General features: G+C 41.3%; 1 protein-coding gene across 1 annotated transcript; it reads right to left on the reverse strand.

Moving 5' to 3' along the window:
• Positions 1-3,150: 3,150 nt before the first annotated feature.
• LOC121859317 lies at positions 3,151-5,769 on the reverse strand. The gene is made up of 3 exons (XM_042356112.1): positions 5,761-5,769; positions 5,386-5,576; positions 3,151-4,633 (listed from the first exon to the last, which is right to left on the reverse strand). The coding sequence occupies exons 1-3, from the start codon at positions 5,767-5,769 to the stop codon at positions 4,399-4,401; spliced, it is 435 nt and encodes a 144-aa protein (XP_042212046.1). The 3' UTR covers positions 3,151-4,398.
• Positions 5,770-22,900: the final 17,131 nt, after the last annotated feature.

A 22,900-nucleotide genomic window follows, 5' to 3' on the forward strand; every position in this document is an offset into this window, starting at 1 on the left:
GAGAGAATAGGTGCGTGAGGGAGTTTAAGTTGGAGGCAGCAGCAACTCGCCTGGACGCGGCGAGGAGGCGGCAGGACAAAGTCAGGTAAGCGTCAGGTCAAGCGCCAGGTGCATGTTGGGTTGGGCCATGGTTTTTCAGTGCTTGGTCGGCTTGATTGTGTGTGTTGTTTTCTTGTTTGGAGGAAATCTTGTTCTTCTGTCTTCTGTCTTGGTATTCTTGTTAGCTTGAAGTTGATTTTCTTCTTACTCTCCTCCTCCTCTTGCTCTCTTGATGTGTCCATTCATTCGTGTTTGGGTCTTGTTCTTCGTCTTCCTCGTGTCTTAGGTCTTCATAGGTGTGGTTGACCACGTGGGCTTCAGCTCCACGGGCCTCGTGGTGTTCTTGATTCTTTGTGGAGTGTGTCTTTTCTTGAGTTTTCTTTTCTTCTGGTTTTTTCTTGTCTTGGGAGCGTACAGCAAGGAGGGTCTTTGTAGCTCAGTTTCTTGTCGAGTCGAGCCTTGGCTATCCTGCATTCCTCCTTCCATTTGGGGCAGGTCCGGTCGGTGGAGGAATGTGGGCCGCCACAAGCAGCGCATTTTTTCACTGTGTTGGGGCAGACAGTGTAGCGGTGTCCGGGGCTGCCGCACAGGGAGCGGGTGTCATCCTGCGCCTCACACTTGTTGACAGTGTGTCCGTAGTGCTGGCATTTGTAACAGCGTTTCGGTCTGCAGTAGGGCTTGACTGGCACAGTTACCCACGCCAGTTGAGCCTCCTTGGGTAAGGTTTCATGGTGTCCGATGAGGGCAGTGGTGTCGGACAGCTTCTTGACAACTTGGAGTTGTCCCTTGAGGAGCTCACTCAGCTCTGCTTGGTCCACGTGGGGAATTTCGGCGTGGGAGATTACACCCAGCTTCAGGTTGTCCCACTTGTAGGCAATCATTTTTATAGGAATGCCATTGATGTCTGGGATCTCCGCGAGCTGTGCGGGCATACCCTTCTCGGCGAAGGTGATCTTGATGTCACCATGGAGCTTCAGTCGTTCCACCTTGGTGACCCCCATGATCCCATTAGTTTCAAAGAACTTCTTGAGAACTAGGAGGTTTAATTTCTTGGGGCAGGTCGGCGTATCCGGACGTATCCACGCCACGTTGTCAAACTCGTAACCGTTCATGGTGAGAGAGGGTCAGAGAGTGTGTGTATGTGATCTGGTAGCGCCAGTTCAGTTCAAATTTAGAAGCTCCAACAACTTTCCCTGAATACGAATTCGCAACCTTTCGATTTACAACAGGTACCTACTTACTGCTAGGTGAACAGGGACCAAGGAGGCTAGGAAGAGTGTCCAAACAACTTCCGCCTGCCCGGGAATCGAACCCGTGACATCTTGCTTGCGAGGCAAGAGTGGTACCGCTTCTACCACTATAACAGAAATTATACGAGATGGTGCCGCGTATGAGTTGACTAACCCCTTGGACGAAAGTGAGGTGATAAAGAGAGCGGCTGAGAAAGTAAAGAGGTATGTAAGTAGAGACATGTTTGTTCAGCTGAATGAGCCCCTACTACCACCTTATGATTCTTCCTCGGACTCAGGTTCAGAAGAAACAGATGAGGAAAGCGATGACGGAAATGTGGAAGGTCAACCTGCAAGTAGATTCCCTGTGAGGCAGAGGAGACCAGTAGTTAGTGTAGATATATGAGACGAATATGCTGTAATATGTAACTGTACTATTTACCATTATTGATTCAGGTCTCTGTATTATATGTTATAATCATACTCCCTTTTGTCACTGAGTGTAGTTCATGTTTTAGCCGCATGCGCGCTGTACGCGCATGCGCAGACAGAGATACCGGGAGAGATTCCAAGACAGGACGCCGTTTCCCCTGTCTTAACTCCTTTTGTGTGTTTGTCCCAGAAATAGAACTTACGAACTTGACACCAGTGTGTTTCCTTCACCCCTGATTGGAGAGAGGAGGAGGAGGTGGAAGGAGAGAGGGGGAGGAGGTGGATGGTGAGAGGGGGGAGTAGATTGAAGGAGAGAGGAGGAGGTGGAAGGAGAGAGGGGGAGGAGATGGACAGAGAGAGGGAGATGAAGTTGAATTGAATTGCATTGAAACAGTTAATTTAGCCAGAAAATCACAGATACAGAGTGGATAATACTAACAATATTAACATGGCTGACCCAGTTGAGAACCTGAGCTCTCTTTTAGGATGTTAAGACGGGGGAGGTGTACTGTACATATATTGAGATTTAGAACCAAATTTTGTGAGGTAAGATTGTGGTTGAATCAGTAAGCAATGTCTTATAGAATTTTGGGGGAAAAAAACATATTTTCTCTTACAATTGAAATTTAATGCATCTAACTACATAAGTACATCAAGAATAACACAGAAACACCAAGAGGTGACCGTAAAAACCAGACTATAGGCGACGAGGAATTACTGTACCTTTTAAAAAGTAATTCGTCTTAATATTTGGTAAAAAGCTCTAATTATAAACCCTTTGACTGCACAAGGAATATAATTTGGCCCTATGAGAAAACAATGGAATTGAACTCGTTTTATATATCCTATAATAACATGAAATGGTGACACCATAATATAAGATATAATGAAAGGTTTCGTCTGAAGGAAATATGCTGAGAATTTCCTGACATTGTTGACTTGTTCCTCTTGAGGCTGACATTGAAATTGAGAAAATGTGAGATACTGATCCTCTCTAACCACTTAAAGACGAGGCAGTATACATATATATATATATATATATATATATATATATATATATATATATGTTACTGGAAGCGGTACATAAATATGATGACATGGCAGCTCCTGTCGAAAGTTACTACCACTCTCTATCATCCATGAATCTATCTAGCCTCCTTTTAAAATCTTCCAGCGTTCCAGTACTTACTACAAAGTTGCTAAGCATGTTCCACTCGTCCACCACCCTATTTTTGAACCAGTTCCTTCCTATCTCCCTCCTAAACCTAAACTTATCCAACTTAAATCCGTGCTACGAGTCCTATCCTGCTCGGATATTATAAAATCTTTATCTATATCTCCTTTATTGATTCCTTTCTCCCACTTAAATACTTCTATCATATCTCCCCGCACTCTTCGTCTTTCTAGGGAATGTAAGTTTAGTTTCTTTAACCTATTTTGATATGGAAGGTTTCTAAGTCCCGGAATCATTTTCGTCATTCTTCGTTGCTCCGACTCCGGGTGGTGAAGGCATCACTAATTACAAATCTCGGCGGGCAAGTGCTTGAGATAGGTATCGAAGATAAGGTCCTTGATGTCCTTCTCCGGTCGCTTTATTCGCTTGCTTTGGCCTTCTTTTTCATGAGAAAATTCCTTAAGGGTCTACACGGCCACAAGTAGTTCAGGGGAATCCAGTCATTTCGCCCACACTTTGGAGTAGGTTCGCCCACACCTGTTTTGTTACCCGTTTTAATTAGGTTTAGTAATGTATTAATGTAAAGAACTTATAATGTTTATCTATCAGACCAAAGCATCCAAACCAGTAGAATAACAGACACAGCAGCAACTAGGGGAGCAGGTGTTCACCCACGTAAGCTGACCCACCCTACAGTGACTAAGGTGAGATTAAGACCTGACCTAACAGAGGTCACGATCAGAAAGGGAAGAGTTCTAGCCTCCAGCCGGCGTTATGACCTTGTCATTTCAAGGAACTGCTATACAGCCAGTACTCCTGACACCTGAACAAACAAGCCGGTCTACAGTAGACACACCCAGGTTAGTGTTAATTAAGGGAGGACATCCGCTGGCCTGAGACCGCCAACCCACCACAGCCCCACCACAAACTATGGTAGATTATATATCAAGAACATGATCCACAGCTCCACATGGCCACCATCCAGCTGGAGTATTTTCAACCGGTCCGTGCGTACCATTAATGACATTGAAGGATGGCACAACCGACTGAATAAACGTGCTGCCGGAAGATGCCACCTTCAGTTTTATCTGCTTGTTAACCTTCTCCACAAAGAGGCCAGACTAACCTCTGTACATAAGACTGGTATCAGAAAAGAAGCTCCGAAGGATCCAGCGAAGAAAGTATCACGAGTTGCAGGCCAAAATATTTGCTCTTTGGGACGAATACTTGAGGAACGAGAGGAGAGCTCGCGCCCATCTCAATGGACCAGTCAGCAGCTGTTATGTGACCAAACATCCTAAATCCATTCAGTTACTTCTATCATTGACATTTTAAAACTTTTTTGTTTGTGTATCTTATATAGGTTTTTATACTTGAAAGTAACTCATTAAACAACCCGAGACTTAATTTATATATATTACATTGTTATCTTGTACATGAATAAACATAAGTAGAACTTGACAAAGTGTGGGCGAACTGACTTCAGGTGTGGGTGAACCGACTCCTACGTGCGGGCGAATAAACTCAAAATGTGGGCGAATGGACTTGTGGGCGAATTGACCGTAAACCGTTCAGTGTAATCTCAATGAGGAAGACAATAAAGCTGGAGAAGATGCCGACACCTAGGAGGACGAAAGCAGAGACCGTCTTGGAGAACCCGAGATGCTGGAAGGCGTTGTCAGGGGCACAGGTGTATGTGTTCCCCCACCACTTCCTCATCAGCTTGGGGATGATGCCCGTGTTTGACAGCTTCAAGATACTGAGGGTAAAATGACACTGTTATGCTAAGGTGTCCTATCCTGGCTGGTGGGACACGACATGCTGATGTGTCAGAACTTAACATGAAGGAGGATGGAGAAAATAGTTATTGTCAACTACAACGACTTAAATCCATCATCTCTATAAATCTGTCATGTTTATACTCTTCTCTGAGCTCCTCAGAATCAGTTATGAGTAGCACATTGTTTATATGTGACAAAAAGAAAAAAAAAGACAAATTAACTCCGATAGTGGTGTCAAGGTCTGATTCTAATATACCACAAAATACCAAATTACTCTGAATGACTTCCTGGATTCTTGGGCCGTGACAATTAGATTCCTCCGGGATGTGGTCAGTGGTATTAAGAATAAGTAGAAACATGATCAAATATCTACTGTAGGTGAAAAGACGTATAAATAAGAACTGTATCTGGTAGAGCAAAGTACAAAACATTATTATCCCTTGAGGGTGAAAAGGTTAACCTATCGTGTTCAATGGGTTTAAAGTATCGCCCTCATGGAATTAAACTATTGTCTTCATAAGGTTAAAGTATCAACCTCAAGGATCTAAACCATTGGTCTTCAAGGGTCAAACCATCATCCTTAAGAAGTTAAACCAACTTCCTCAAAGAGTAAAGGAAATAGCAAGGAGGGAAAATATGCACGAGTAAAATGAGAATATCAGGTGTAGATGAAACAGTGTGTGCAAGTAATGAAAGCAATACGAGACAGACAAACAGGTGAAGAACTTACTAATTGGAGAGGACGTTGGCGAAGGATAGGTTCTTCAGGTACCCGACGTAGTTGTACTCGGCAAAGTAGCGCCCCAAAAACTTGTAGGAACAGTTCCCCTGAAGTTCATACGATATTGTGTTTATGAGTTGGAAGAAAGCAATCTTACCCTGAGGAAAATATGAACAACAGTGGCAGTGGTTTATAAGCTTCTATACCCCACCTCAACCACAGTATTGGATCACCACCACCAAAATACCTGAGCTCTATCACCTTGACACATTACTTCACATCCAAGTACACAATCTCTAAAACGCATCTTTTTGATTTTGTGTAAGACAATATGACACAACCAACAAATTATTTTGACAACACGACCGAGACAACAACAATCACGGTGGACATTTTGAAATTCATCAGACCACTCTGTAAAGATACTTTTTGGAGTGTCTGTGTGATACATAACTCAAATCCATCAAAATTGCAGCAAACAAATGTATCGAAACAAAGTCATTATTTCATACGTAATTACCATTTTTGTTTTCTAGTATTGGGTTAAGTGATGCTCTAAAATAGAAGTGAGTGTTAGTAACAAGAGGTACTGACCCTGTAGTTCTGGAGGAGGGCGATCGCTTCCTGGTTACTGGACACCAATAGGGAGGGTTTATCTAAGAACTGATCGTAGAGGAGCTGGAGGCCCTCGTCGTGGGAAGTCTGTAAACACGGAGAATTGTATTAGACTCGACAGATCATGTGAAGATCGGCCCCTACCATCCCCCAGTTTATATCACCTGATGATTAAATCTCCTAACACTACCTGGAGGGAGTTGTCTAGGTTAAGGTGAGCATTAGGTAGGTTAGCTTAAGTAAGCGTTACCATAACTAAACTTAAGGGAAAGTAAGCTTAGGGGACTAATTTTTACATGATCTTATTTGACAGGTGTTCTCTTGAAAACAAACATAATATCTTCTGAGTGAATAAATATATAATCTTTGTCAGAACTTAAGACTATAGGAAATGAAACAAATGGACGAGTACTCTAGGGAAACTGAGAATACGAAATGAACCTCACGTATATGAGTAAAGGACGAGAGAGAGAGAGAGAGAGAGAGAGAGCAGACATAGTGTTATTGCCGCCCTCACTCAGTGTTATTGCAATTATGGGAAGGTGATAAGAGTAATGAGAAAGTGTCGTTGTTTACTTAGCGAGGAGATGATGGCGTTATCATCTCGGCCATAGATGATAAAACATATGGCAGGTCTGTGACCTCGCCAGTTGTGTGGGGGTGTTGGTCGCTCTAGCTGGCACTGATCAGTATCGGCCAGCTCTTTTGAGTGAACACACACTAGCCACCACAGGAGTAACTTGGAACGATACTAGGAGTTAAGTGAAGCTATAAGTCGGCACACGTGAGTGAAAGAACAGTGAGTGTTTGTGTTGTGGTGAAATGTTGTGAACTAAGGCACAGTGTACAGAGTAATGTATTTACTAACTGACGTATAATGTATACATATAATGGAATGTAATCAGTAGATAACAAGTGTCTCATTCTTTACAGGTTTGACCATATCAACCAATAAAGATTGAGTGAGTCCACGTTGTGGGTTTCTCTCACCCTTAAGATGTGACGTCTTCTAATTGTCGAACCATTCGCCAGTTAAACATGGTCTTTGGCTTTAAAACTTTTGAGGGTATTGTTTCTTTTTAATGACTTCAGCTTCAAAGCTGAATGCTTGGATTTGATCCCAAGTCAGATAGATATAGCATCTATATCTATATCTACCAAGCTATCTAGTAGATAGATAGATAGATAGATATGCAGATAGATATAGATAGATAAATAGATAGAGATAGATAGGAGTCAAAGAGGTTACCTGCATGTCAGTGATGTAGGCGGTGCCAGCCTCAGCTGCGATGGTGTAGCCCGCAGAGGTGAGGGCTTCCTTCAGTGAGGTAAAGGGCGGTTGTGTGTGGACGGTGGCCAGCTTGGAGGTGAGACGCGCTGTGTAGGAGAAGTAGAGCACCACAGAACCCACCCAGAAGGCGAAGAACACGAGGCGGCCCCTCCAACACGGCGGAACAACCTCTGACCCTGTCAAGCCATACCAACTGATGAATAAGTAGGCATTTGTGGCTCAGCACAGTGGTGCCAGTAGCTGGGTAAGTAAATAAACAAACATGCCACATCTGGCAGGTTTATATGTAGTTACTTTAATGACAATTTAAAATGGAGGAAGAGGAGGAGGAGGATGTGTAGGAGGAGTAGGAAGAGGAGGACTCACCTTGCTGGGCGAGGGCTCCCACGAAGGAGAAGAGATAATTATAGAGAGTTACTTGTACCGACGGGCGTGACACAAGCACCACGCCAACGCCCATCACCGCCCACACCACCACAATTGCCACCCACACCTTCCTGCAACAAGCAGTTGACACCAGGATTAGTGAGGAGAAACCATGGCAATAAGTAGAGGCCATGGCAATAAGTAGAGACCACGTCAATAAGTAGAGGCCATGGCAATAAGTGAGACCATGGCAATAAGTAGAGACCATGGCAATAAGTAGAGGCCATGGCAATAAGTAGAGACCACGTCAATAAGTAGAGGCCATGGCAATAAGTAGAGACCACGTCAATAAGTAGAGGCCATGGCAATAAGTGAGGCCATGGCAATAAGTAGAGACCATGGCAATAAGTAGAGACCATGGCAATAAGTAAAGGCCATGGCAATAATTTGAGACCATGGCAATAATTAGAGACCATGGCAATAAGTGGAGACCATGGCAATAAGTAGAGACAATGGCAATAATTTGAGACCATGGTAATACAGTAAGTAGAGACCATGGCAATAAGTAGAGACCATGGCAATAAGTAAAGGCCATGGCAATAATTTGAGACCATGGCAATAATTAGAGACCATGGCAATAAGTGGAGACCATGGCAATAAGTAGCAGCAGTAATGAAGAAGTAACCGATGTTTTGCTAAGAGAGAGGAAGAGAGAGAGAGAGAGAGAGAGAGAGAGAGAGAGAGAGAGAGAGAGAGAGAGAGAGAGAGAGAGAGAGTAATTATGCCAAACATCACCATAACTATAGAGTAAACATAGCTGGTGCCTATTCTTCCCTACAATAGTCACCCACCAGTGAAAGGTGTTTGCGTAAGTAGCCCAGTCCAAGGCCTGTACGCCGTGGTCATCGAGGACTATAATCTGGACGCTGGTGAAGTCGATGGGAGGCGAGAAGTCAATTATCTTAGACCGTGGGATAGTGAAGCTAAGAGGAGCTATAGACACATCCGCTAGCTGTGGATGGAGGAGTGTACAGGTATTAGCCCCATTCGAACGAGACACTAATGGTTATATAAATGTGGGCTATGTACATTATGTTTATATACTCTGGGAGAGACGACAACTCATGGAAAAAATGACTGAGAATGGGAGAGTTGACGCAAGAGGTGTGAAGGTTATGTAAACAAGACAATCCTTAACCTAAATTAAAACCTTGTCTAATTTACAATAACCTTTGTTAACTCTCTTACCAGACCTAAACAACATGTAACTTTCCCCTAACTTAGCCGAAATTTAATACACTTAACCTAACTAACCTAATCAAATCAAACTAAGCCGTAACCTATTCTAAGTAAATTAACTTAACCTAATCAAACCTAACATAATAAACACCTAACCTAACCTAAGCAAACATAACCCTCTTTTTTTTTAATATAACATAACATAACATAACCAAATCCTTTGGTCATATTATGCTAATGCCAAAGGGGCAGAGATAACAAGATAACAAAAAGAGAGAGAGAGAGAGAGAGAGAGAGAGAGAGAGAGAGAGAGAGAGAGAGAGAGAGCTTCACCTGTCTTTGTAGCTGCCCGACCAGACCCGTCCAGCTGCCGTTCTTCCTCGGTGTACCATACTGATTGTCCGGCGTCTCCACCCACCGTATCCTACAGGAAGAAAACAATGATGATCTTTTGTCTGTTAGGTCCTGCCAGTGAGGAGACGATCTTTATAGATTGTGACTTTGATGAAATTTGGTGAAGTACTTTGGTAACCGAAGCTAATCTAATCTAATCTAATCTAACCTAACTTAACGTATGACCTACAGTATGTGCTATGACACAAATACCTCCTAGGCCACCTCTTGGTAAGGTGTATATATCTTGTACGGTGGATATCCATTGGCTCCTGCTGGGCAGCTTCCCCTATCTGTGGATGATGGGCATGACTATGATGTGGTATATCTTGACTTTAGCAAACCTTCAATAGAGTCCCCCAGGAAAGACTAATAAGAAAAGTGGAGGCTCATGGGAGGAGATATTCTAAAATGGATTAGGGCGTGGTTACAGGACAGGAAACAGTGAGTGAGCATTCACGGCACTAAATCCGATTCGAGTAACGTCACTTAGTGGGGTACCCCAAGGCTCAGTACTTGGACCATTATTATCTATTATATACATAAACGACATAGATATCGGCGTGGACAGCAACATAAGTAAATTTGCTGATGACACTAAAATAAGGCGTGTAATTAAATCTGACACGGACTCCGCAAAACTACAGGAAGATCTAAACAAATTTTTCGAATGGTCTGAAAAATGGCAGATGAAATTCAATGTGGAGATGTAAACAGAGAAACCAGATACCAGATGAACAACGATGTTATAGAGAAATCTGACTGTGAGAAAGACTTAGGAGTAATGATAAGTAGGAATCTTAAGCCAAGTAAACAATGTGTATTTGCTCGAAACAAGGCTAATTGAGTACTTGGGTTCATACAAAGGAGTTTTAGTTACAAGACTAGCGAGGTCATCCTAAAACTATATCTTGCGCTTGTGAGACCTCACTTGGATTATACAGTTCAATTCTGGTCAAAGTATTACAGAATGGATGTAGAATCCATAAAAAAGAATTCAGAGGAGAATGACAAGACTAATCCCGGGCATTAGGAACCTTGAGCACAGAGACAGGTTAAAGCATCTTAATTTGCACTCCATCGAGAGACGTAGAGTGAGGGGCATTATGTTAGAGGTGTATAAAAGGAAGTCAGGCTAAACAAATGTGACATTACAAAGGTACTCAAACTATCCAACCAGGAGCAAACCCATAAGAATGGTTTTAAATTAGACAAATTTAGATTTAGGCGTGAAATAGGTAAACACTGGTTTGGAAATAGAGTAGTGGATGAGTGGAACAAGTTACCAAATATCATCATTAACTCAAATACGCTGGATAGCTTCAAACATAGGTTGGATGGATATATGGGCGATAGGGTTTGGGTGTAAATGGGACTGTCCATTATGGGCAGCCGTGGGCCGTTGTGTTGCGGGGGGAAGATGGACGGTGTGTGGGGAGAGACGATCCCCCGTCCATTCTGTCGAATGAGCTGCAGCTGGAGCAGTTGCGGAGAGAGATGGACGTTTTGAAGGGGGGAAAATGAAGCCCTCAGGACTGAACACCTTCAGGTGGGTGTTCTGCCTAGCAGGACACCTAAGAAGCAGGGTTAGGAGGAGCAGGAGTGGAGAGTAGTTGTCTCCAAGGGGACTAAGGTCAGACTCCGGAAAGCTGACCAGGGTGTGGAGTGCTGTAACCCCTACAAAGTGTTGGAGGAAGATGGCGAGGAAGAGAAGAGGCAGGACGGTGTGGTGCCAGGAGAGAAAAAGGCATTTGTTCAGACCCTGCCCAGTGTTAAGGTCGTGGTAGTTGGGGACAGCCAGGTGAGGTTCTTGTATAGGATTTTTTTGTGAAAGAGATAGGAAACGATGGACTAGGTGTCATGGATTTTGGTTGTTTAAGTGTGGATGTTATATAAAGGTTATATTATATTGTGTTTCTTATATTTCTTACCGTAGAGTTCGATACCTTCACACTGGTTACTTACAGGAGATTATGGTGTATCTACGTAGAAATTCACTCCACCACCCGACATTCTATGATTTATACTTAATAAATGATTTAATGAGTCCCATTAATTTCCAACATCCATTATTACCTTTAGTAATAATAAGATAGGATCACAGATACGGGCAGATAATTGCACTTACATTTATTTGTCAAGCTTCCCTACAATGATTTACAATTTGCATGGATATATGAGTCACTCACATTCACGCTGTAATAAAATTAATCTTCTGAAGAGGACATTTTCAACTTGGGGACGCGTGTGATTACTCTACTATGGGTATGACTAAACAGAGCTTTAATTCTTTAAGTGATCTTGCTCTTGTTGCAACCAGGTACTCTTGGGTTACCACACATAGTCTCGTGTCACTGACAGTCACTGTAGACGGTTGTCGTGGCAAGGAGAACTGGTAAGCGTGACTTGATTAACCACTTAGGTTTAATAGGCCAGCCTGGATTGCTTTTGTCACAACCAGGCTTCCACACATGATTTTCCACGGGGATAACAACCTAGGTTAACACACTTAGTCTCGTGTCACTGACGGTCCACAGGACGGGGTGGCGGTGGAGGACTCTGTGTGGTGTCCCGCTCCCTTCAGGAGGGAGAGGATGGGCACGACGTCTTAACTAACCCATGGCCTAGGGGATACTACTCAAAATGTGGTTTTGGGGAGTGAGGCGATGAACAGTACAACACTGTCTCAAAGACCTCCCCCTATAGACTGGCTAATGTACCAATAATGGAAAAAAATATGTCGTAGTCATGGCTCGCCGGGTGCCATATCTCTAGTAAAACAAACTTGGTTGCGTCAGTAAGCCTAACGCAACCCATGACACTAGGGTGTGTTTTCCTGGGGCTGGGATAGGGCATGTAGCTGAGAGGATGGATAGGGTCTTGTCAGGGAAGGGTACCAAGCCAGTAGTGTGGCTCAGTGTAGGAGGCAACGACATAGGAAAGGTTAGGAGTGAGGAATTTTTTAGGAGGTATAGGGAGGTGCTAGGGAAGGTTAGAGATAGGGGAGGGATCCCGATAGTATGTGATGTCTTGCCTAGAAGAGGAGCTGGCGATGAATTGCTGTCCAGGGCAATTGCTCTAAATTGCCTACTGGAAAAACATTGTGCAAGCAATGGTTGGGCGTTCAGTGATAACTGGCGACGATTCTATGGCAATGACTACCTGTACAATCGTGAGGGGTACACTTATCTCGTGCGGGGGTAAAGACGTTGTCTACATCGCAGGAGCATGAAATTGTCACTCTGAAGGGGGGTTTCACCATTAGAGAGAGGTTAGGGTAAGTGGGAGTAAAAAAACAAGCAGATGTCGAATTGGGTACTCAGGACAAGGGGTAAAACAGGACCAGAGAAGGGTAGGTTTAAATGTATGCTATACAAACAGTAGGAGCGTTACAAATAAAATAGACTTGCTAAGAGCGGTTGTATGTGCCGAGAATGTAGACGTCATAGCAATCACCGAAACTTGGATGAATCTGGCGAGCAAGAACTTTTTATCAGAGTACCACATAGTAGGTTACAACCTTTTTCACAAGAACAAGGAAGGTAGGGAGGGGGGAGGGGTCGCACTCTTCATCAGGGATATATTAAAATGTTGTATTAATAATACAAAAAGGGTGAAATAGGAACCAAGTCTGTATGGGTAGAAATTGCGGAAGGAAGAGAAAAACTAATTATGGGAGTGATTTACAGGCCCCCAAGTCTTGGGAAAGAAGCAGCTCAGCCCATATGGCAGCAAATGAGTAGGGCAGCAAAATACAACCTGTGCATTATGGGGGATTTCAACTTCAGAAATATTGACTGGGACAACATGAATCTGAAGACGTCCTCGACGCAGTACAGGGAATTTTTTTTAAAACAACTAATTACAGAACCTACTAGAGGTGACAATATATTAGACCTAGTATTAACAAATAAAGAAAATATTATCAGAGATATCACAGTAGGGGAAGAACTAGGGAACAGTGATCACAGACAAATCAGGTTCACCCTAAATTGGGAAACGAAAAATAATGACAATATGGCCAGAGTCCCAGACTTTCGATCAGCGGATTATGAGGGGATAAGAAGGTACCTAAATGAGGTCACCTGGGAACAGTCAGGTCAGTCTCCGGTAGGATCTGGTGAGGTCACCAGCGACACAACAGTTGATGACGACAATACTAAATTCACTCGTATACTACGTAAAGCACATTAACAAAATATACCATACAGAAAAATTAGGTCAAATAAGAATGAGCCAAGGTGGATGACTAAAAAACTTAAACGTTACATAGGAATAAAGAAAGGAATTTATAAGAAATTAAAGGGAGGGGAGGAGCATCTCAGAAATAGGTATAATGAACTCTCTAGGAATGTTAAAAAAAATGTAAGGAAGGCAAAGAAGGACTACGAAATCAGGATAGCAAGAGAATCCAAGCCGAATCCCAATGGATTTTTCCAGGTATATAGGACAAAGATTAAGGAAAATTGGGGTCTTTAAAGTTAGAGAGGGGGAAAGTGATCAATGATAGTGAAAAAATAAACAAAGCATTAAACAGCTAATTTTTATCAGTTTTCACAGAAGAAATTCACTAGGAAATGCCAGAGGTGGAACTGATATTAAGGGGAAATGAACAAGAGAAACTAAAGGATATCACTATCAGAAAAGAGGATGTTCTTAAGAAGATAAATAAATTAAAGAAGACAAAACCACCAGGGAAAGATAAAATTTTCCCTTGAGTTTTGAAAGAGCATCAGCGTCAAATTACCGGCCGATTAGTTTGACGTCAGTAGTGGGGAAATTTCTTGAATCAATTATTGCAAGTAGCATCCGATCGTATTTAGAGAAAATCAAATTAATCTACGACTCTCAACATGGGTTTACAAAGGGAAAATCTTGTCTAACAAATTTTCTCACGTTTTTTAGGAAAGTCTATGAGGTATTAGTGTTTGACAGAGTACAGCATCAGAGGCTTCTGAGAAAAGTTAAGGCTTATGGTGTTGAGGGGAAAGTTTTTAATTGGATAAAATCGTGGATCACCGATAGAACACAGAGGGTCTGCGAAGGAGGCTTTAAATCTGAGTAGAGCTGTGTAACTAGTGGGGGCTCCCTAGGGGACGATAAACGATCTAGATACTGGGATCAGCAGTGACATAAGCAAGTTTGCGGATGACACCAAAATAGGGCGGCAGATTAATTCAGGGCAGGATGCAAATGCACTACAGGAGGATTTAAATAAACTGCAGGAGTGGACAGAAAATTGACATATGAAATTCAATACCAGCAAGTGCAGCGTATTTAATATTGGAAGCACAAATACTGTCAATGTATATAGCCTTAACAACATCAAACTAGAGAAGTCGACTTGTAAAAGAGACTTAGGGGTACTTGTAAGCCCGGACCTTCGGCCTAGAAAACAGTGCGTTAATGTTTGAAATAAGGCAAACAGAGTACAGTATTAGGTTTTATATCTAGAAGTGTAAGAAATAAGAGTGCGAAGGTCATATTGCAGTTATATCTTGCACTAGTCAGGCCGCACCTCGAATATACTGTTCAGTTCTGGCGCCCTTATTATAGAATGGATATCAATTCACCGGAGTCGGTGCAGCGAAGAATGACGAAAATGATTCCGGGACTTAGAAACCTTCCATATCAAGAGAGATTAAAGAAACATGCATTTTTTAGAAAGACGAAAAGTGCGGGGAGATATGATAGAAGAACTTTAGTGGGTGAAAATAATCAATAAAGCAGATATCGATAAAGTTCTTATAATATCCGAGCAGGATAGGACTCGTAGCAACGGATTTAAGTTGGATAAGTTTAGGTTTAGGAGGGAGATAGGAAGGAACTGGTTCACAAATAGGGTGGTAGACGAGTGGAACAAGCTTAGCAACTTTGTAGCAAGTGCTGGGACGCTGGAAGTTTTAAAGGGAGGCTAGATAGATTCATGGACGTTAGAGAGTGGGTGTAACTCTTGACAGGAACTGTCAAGCATAGGCCAACCGGCCTATTGCAGACTCTTTATTTTCTCATGTTCTTCTTATCTCCATGTGATTGACGAAGAAATGGACAGTCAACCAATAAAGAAAAATATAATGCACAATCTTTATTGTATAAACACGTTAGTTTTCACTTTCCAACTAAATGCTGTTTGACGTAAAAAATTATCGTGACCTTTGCTTATCGGTACTTGGGAGTCATATGTTATCATGGAGTTTGTTCAAATATCCTACAAATGTACTATTTTACTTGCTAATTAAGGATCTGGGTTCACAATTAAAAAATTCGAGTAATTAGTGTTAATTTACGACTCTTGAAATAATGAAAGGTAATTATAATATTTAAGTCAAATATGCTGTGCCCATAAGTTTTAAATCACCTTTATACAGTATACACTTTCTTAAAAATATAAACTATATTTGCAATATAATCATGTTAGTTTTCACCCCCCCCCCCCAAAAAATGTGTCGTTTGACGTCAAAAATAATACCTGACATTGCGTTTTGACACAGTAGGTCATGCCATTGATTTTGTTAAAATTTCATACAAAGGTACTGCTTTATTTGTTGGTTAAGGATCTAGGTTCACAATTTAATTTTTTTAGTTAAGTTCTTTGATATCTGGTACCAATAAAAGCAACTTTGTTAAAGCATCATGGTGCAATTTTACAGTTTTTGTGGACGCGAGAGCACGCTCCGACCAAGAGAGTTGTCGTAAACAAACAGGGCAGATGTGGTGACTCGGCAGTATTTTCGGAGGAGAATTTACTATAAATAATTAATTTTCCCATACAAATCACGTAGACACATAATTTTATTATTATATGATCAGTTTTTCACCATGCTTTACCCTGCAATTTCCCTTCATCCTTCATGCCCTGCCCACTAGTGATTCTTGGGGTCCGTCTGGCAGGTCTGTGTGTTTTGGTACAAGTTGTATAGTTGAAACAAGTGATCGTGGGCCCTTCGTGCTCGGTGGCGAGTCCGGTGGTACAGTTTACCAAGGCGTGAAAGTTCAAACGCTCATGCTTGGCTAGCGCGCAACTGCGGCCCGGCTAACAGGGTACAGCGACGTCGTTGTCCAGATGGTCGAGGTTGTTATAACCATGGTCGTGGTTGTTATAACCATGGTCGTGGATGTTATAATCATGGTTGTGGTTGTTATAATCATGGTTGTGGTTGTTATAATCATGGTTGTGGTTGTTATAATGATAGTCGTGGTTGTTATAATCATAGTCGTGGTTGTTATAATCATGGTCGTGAGTGTTATAATCATGGTCGCGGTTGTTATAATCATGGTCGCGGTTGTTATAATCATGGTCGTGGTTATGATCATAGTCGTGGTATTTATAATCATAGTCGTGGTTGTTATAATCATGGTCGTGAGTGATATAATCATGGTCGTGGTTGTTATAATCATGGTCGCGGTTATTATAATCATGGTCGTGGTTGTTATAATCATGGTCGTGGTTGTTATAATTATAGTCGTGGTTGTTATAATCATGGTCGTGGTTGTTATAATAATGGTCGTGGTTGTTATAATCATGGTCCTGGTTGATATAATCATGGTCCTGGTTGTTATAATCATGGTCCTGGATGTTATAATCATAATTGTGGTTGTTATAATCATAGTCGTGGTTGTTATAATCGTAGTCGTGGATGTTATAATCAAGGTCGTGTTGTTGTAATCATATTCGTGGTTGTTATAATCATGGTCGTGGCTTTTATAATCATGGTCGTGCTTGCTATAATCATGGTCGTGGTTGTTATATTCATGGTCATGGATTTGTTATAATCATAGTCGTGGTTGTTATAATCATAGTCGTGGTTATATAATCATGATCGTGGTTAGTATAATCATAGTCGTGGTTATTTATAATCATAGTCGTGGTTGTTATAATCATAGTCGTGGATTTGTTATAATCATAGTCGTGGGTGTTATAATCATGGTCGTGGTTGTTATAATCATAGTCGTGATTGTTATAATCATGGTCGTGGTTGTTATAATCATAGTCGTGGTTATTATAATCATAGTCGTGGTTGTTATACTCATGGTCGTGGTTGTTATGATCATGGTCGTGGTTGTTATAGTCATGGTCGTGGTTGTTATAATCATGGTCGTGGTTGTTATAATCATGGTCGTGGTTGTTATAATCATGGTCGTGGTTGTTATAATCATGGTCGTGGTTGTTATAGTCATGATCGATGTTGCTATAATCATAGTCGTGGTTGCTATAATCATAGTCGTGGTTGTTATAATCTTGGTCGTGAGTGTTATAATCATGGTTGTGGTTGTTATAGTCATAGTCGTGGTTGTTATAAGCATTTTCGTGGTTGTTATATTCATGGTTGTGCTTGCTATATTCATGGTCGTGCTTGTTATAATTATAGTCGTGGTTGTTATAATCATGGTCGTGGTTGTTATGTGGGTGTTATAATCATGGTCGTGCTTGACTTTTATCCAAGGTCGTGGTTGTTATGTGGGTGTTATAATCATGGTCGTGTGATTATATACTCATGGTCGTGGTTATTATAATCATAGTCATAGTTGTTATCATCATGGTCATTGAATTTGTTATGTGGGTGTTATAATCATGGTCGTGGATTTGTTGTAATCATGGTCGTGGTTGTTATAATCATAGTCGTGGAATTATTTATAAATCATGATCGTGGATTTTATAATCATAGTCGTGGTTGTTATAATAATCATAGTCGTGGTTGTTATAATCATGGTGGAGTGTTTGATATAATCATGTCGTAGTTGTTATAATCATGGTCATGGTTGTTATAATCATGGTCGTGGTTGGTATAATCATGTCGTGGTTTATAACCATGGTCGTAAGTTGTTATAATCATAGTCATGGTTGTTATAATCATGGTCGTGGCTGTTATAATCAGTGTCGTGGTTGTTGTAATCGTGGTCGTAGTTGTTATAATCAGTGTCGTGGTTGTTGTAATCGTGGTCGTAGTTGTTATAACCATGGTCGTGGTTGTTATAATCATTTTCGTGGTTGTTATAATCATGGTCGTGCTTGTTATAGTCATAGTCGTGGTTACTATAATCATGGTCGTGGTTATTATAATCATGGTAGTGGTTTTTATAGTCAAAAAGTCGTGGTTGTTATATTCATGGTCGTGGTTGTTATAATCATGGTCGTGGTTGTTATAATCATGGCCGTGGTTGTTATAATCATGGTCGTGGCTGTTATAATCATTTTCGTGGTTGTTATAATCATGGTCGTGGTTGTTATAGTCATAGTCGTGGTTACTATAATCATGGTCGTGGTTATTATAATCATGGTAGTGGTTTTTATAGTCAAAAAGTCGTGGTTGTTATATTCATGGTCGTGGTTGTTATAATCATGGTCGTGGTTGTTATAATCATGGCCGTGGTTGTTATAATCATGGTCGTGGCTGTTATAATCATAGTCGTGGTTATGATCATAGTCGTGGCATTTATAATCATAGTCGTGGTTATTAATCATGCGTGATTAAAATCATGTCGTGGTTGTTATAATCATGGTCGTGCGCTATAATCATGGTCGTGGTTGTTATATTCATGGTCTGTTATTATAATCATGGTCGTGTTTGTTATATTCATGGTCGTGGATGTTATAATCATAGTCGTGGTTGTTATAATCATGGTCGTGCTTTTTTTAATCATGGTCGTGTTGTTATGTGGGTGTTATAATCATCGCTTGTTACAGGTCGTGGTTGGTGTTATAGCGTGCTTGTTTTAATCAGGTTGTGGTTGTTATGTGGTGTTATAATCATGGGTGTTACTCATGCGTGGTTGTTATACTCATGTCGTGGTTGTTATAATCATAGTCATGGTTGTTATCATCATGGTCTGGTTGTTATAATCATAGTCGTGGTTGTTATAATCATGGTCGTGGTTTTATGGGTGTTATAATCATGGTCGTGCTTGTTTTAATCATGGTGTGTTGTTATGTGGGTGTTATAATCATGGTCGTGCTTGTTTTAATCAAGGTCGTGGTTGTTATGTGGGTGTTATAATCATGGTCGTGCTTGTTTTAATCAGGTCGTGGTTGTTATGTGGGTGTTATAATCATGGTCGTGGTTGTTATACTCATGGTCGTGGTTGTTATAATCATAGTCATGGTTGTTATCATCATGGTCCTGGTTGTTATAATCATAGTCGTGGGTATTATAATCATAGTCGTGGTTGTTATAATCATGGTCGTGGTTGTTGGGTGTTATAATCATGGTCGTGCTTGTTTTAATCATGGTCGTGGTTGTTATGTGGGTGTTATAATCATGGTCGTGCTTGTTTTAATCAAGGTCGTGGTTGTTATGTGGGTGTTATAATCATGGTCGTGGTTGTTATAATCATGGTCGTGGTTGTTATAATCATAGTCATGGTTGTTATCATCATGGTCCTGGTTGTTATAATCATAGTCGTGGGTATTATAATCATAGTCGTGTTGTTATAATCATGGTCGTGGTTGTTATGAGGTGTTATAATCATGGTCGTGCTTGTTTAATCATGGTCGTGGTTGTTATGGGTGTTATAATCATGGTCGTCTTGTTTTAATCATGGTCGTGGTTGTTATGTGGGAGTTATAATCATGGTCGTGCTTGTTTTATATGGTCGTGGTTGTTATGTGGGTGTTATAATCATGGTCGTGGTTGTTATGTGTGTTATAATCATGGTCCTGGTTGTTATAATCTTGGTCCTGGTTGTTATAGTCATGGTCGTGGTTGTTATATTCATGGTCGTGGTTGTTATAATCATGGTCGTGGTTGTTATAATCATGGGCGTGGTTGTTATAATCATGGTCGTGGTCGTGATATTTACAGTATCTAATATACTATAAGAAGGAATAGAATATAGGTTAGAATAATTAGTTAAAGAAATATTCGCCATAAGGAGAGGTTAAAATCATAAAAAAAATTATTATTATGAATCACCGATGATCATTCCGAGATAAATTAAATTATGAAAAGAGGTGACGTTGATTATGGTTAGATTAGTCACCATCTGCTTAAGTCATCACCTGTGTTAAGTCATCATCTACGTTAGTCAGTTTTAGGCCCATCTCACATGACTGACCGACCATCGATGTTCTTTCCAAGCGAGGGTTTTAGTTTCAATGCGTCTTATTATTTAAGCTGGTGGATGTAAGACCTCCTACCCTCACTGACGCAGCTATGGTCAATTTGGTGTTATTCTTGTTTATAAATGCCTTCTAATCTGTCTGAAGTCTATCCGTCCTTTCTATTGCCATCCCAACTGTCTGTTCATCTGCGTGGTGTTTGAATGTAAGCCAGTCTGTACTCTTTGTGTCGTCAAATCTGTCTGTCTTATCTGTTGTTGGCGTGTGTCTGCCTGTTTGTCTAATGTGAACCAGTCAGTCAGCTGTCTGTCTGTCATATTACTTGCCATATTGTCTATTTGTGCATGTATGAATCTGTCTATTTTTGTGATCCTCCTGTCTGTTTCACTGTCTATATTCACCTTGTGTAGTGATGTCTGTCTGTCTCTATGTATGTGTCTGTCTATCTGTCTGTCTTTCTGTGTGTCCTTGAATCTGTCTGTGTTATGTCTTTTTGTTTGTCCTTCTCTCTCTCTCTCTCTCTCTCTCTCTCTCTCTCTCTCTCTCTCTCTCTCTCTCTCTCTCTCTCTCCATTTTTATCCGTACTATATCTATCTTTATTTATATATCTCTATGTCTCTCCATTACACTACTCATCATATTTAGTACTTTTTCTTCCCTATTAAATATGTGATTTTAATATGGTATTCTGGGAACTTTAAAAAACACATCCCCCCATTCATACCTCCACCTCTCACTATCCCTCTCTCCCATCTTTCCTCGTTCGCCTCTTAAGGATAATAATGTTTCTTCTCCTTCTCTTCTTCCTTTCTATCTTCTCCATGCATTCCTGTTATTATCTTTTTATGTCTTCTCTTTTTCCATGTACAGTCAGCCACAGGAATAAGTATACACTGTCGCCTCGTAAGGTCCGAAAATGCTTTGGTAATGTTGAAACTGCGCATCCAGGCGCATGATGAAGCTCAGCTCCCCCCACACCCATTATCTCTAACTATTGTCTGTTTCCCCTTCTTTATTCTTCTATTTACTCATCTTCCTTCCCTTACTAATCCAAACAACATTACAAAAAAAATAAGGCTAAGAGAAAAAGTGGGAGGAGGAGGAGGGAGCCGTACGATAACTGCAATCCTTCTGCCGGCTGACAGAGTACAGTGACATCTTTTGCCAGCGTAAATAAAATTGTTAATTAATGCCTTCCTAAAGAAACCACCGACATGGGACCAGGTTTGTTCCACGCTATGAATTGTTTGCGATTTATCCACCAAGTTTGATGAAAAACGATTGTGCCGTTTCGGCTGCCCAGAACAGACACACACACAGACAGACAGACAGACAGACAGACACAAGCCTAGTCCTATAGTAAATTAGAAAGTGGGAGTTACGTAACATCATTTCCACGATGCAGAAGCTTACAAGACCTCCGGAACCAGCGTATGTTACCAAGAAAAGTCAATAATTATAAATTGAGTTGTTGTCTTGGAAGCTCTAGTGCATTACCACTGCAGGATATATGAACTCCTTAAATGCTTATGAAATTCATAACCCATGAGCGAATCTGGGCCCTGAGCCAATATATGTGTGTGTGTGTGTGTGTCGGGGAGGGGGTTAGAGGAATGGTGGGGAGGGGGAGGAGGAGTGGATTGGAGGGGAGGGGGAGTGGAGGGGGGAGGGCTAGTAGAGGAGTGGTGGGAAGGATGTGAGATACTGACGTGAAGTTAAGCTGTTGCTGAAGGATGGTCATGAGGTCCACCAAATACCCCGATGGTTGTAGTGCCCCGTCCTTGTCCCTCTCCAGGAACACATACGGTGGATTCTGTAGGAACACACAAAGCAACACTGATCATCCGAGTGTACACACACAAACACACAAACGTGAACACCACACCACCTGGTGTCTCCATGACCAGTCCAGGCCCGGGTCATCAACTGTAAACTATAATAATTTGTATGTTCAATTTATGTTCCTTCTTCTTTCAGTAATGAAAGTTTTTGTTAAACGACCCACCCACCCCATGTCTTTGTATGTAATTAGTCATTTTTGTCCAATGTATATTTTCAGCCTTCGGGCTGCCGATTTTTTCAATAAACCGTTAATTATTATTATTATTATTACACACACACACACACACACACACACACACACACACACACACACACACACACACACACACAATACTAGTGTTTTAAGGATTAGATCATCATCAAGTTCAGGTCTGGGGAGAATATTGACTACAATTTGTTTTGTTTTTTTGTTTTTTTTTATTGGGCACTCCCCTATATCCTTGTGTAAGGTGAAGCGCAGAAGCGTTTACAGCGCCCAACAGGGAAGCATGCTAAGTTCATGCTTGCCTTATGTCTCATGAGTTAATGGCGTAGAAGCCTGAAGAGTCAAGGAGGGCGTAGAAGCCTGAAGAGTCAAGGAGGGCGTAGAAGCCTGAAGAGTCAAGGAGGGCGTAGAAGCCTGAAGAGTCAATGACTTATGTCTAAGCAAGTTATTGGAAGTTCCAACAACTTGTCCCTGAATACGAATTCGCAACACACAGACTACAATAACTAACAGAATC

Source organism: Homarus americanus, unplaced genomic scaffold, assembly GCF_018991925.1.
Source record: "Homarus americanus isolate GMGI-L3 unplaced genomic scaffold, GMGI_Hamer_2.0 scaffold36188, whole genome shotgun sequence".
Classification (NCBI taxonomy): Eukaryota; Metazoa; Arthropoda; class Malacostraca; order Decapoda; family Nephropidae; genus Homarus; species Homarus americanus.

What these genes read in the sequence shown, in the direction of transcription:
- LOC121859317 (XM_042356112.1), bottom strand. An exon ending in GCCAACGTCCTCTCCAATTA is followed by an intron (nt 4,634 to 5,385) that starts GTAAGTTCTTCA and finishes TTTTACCCTCAG; the next exon opens with TATCTTGAAGCTGTCAAACA.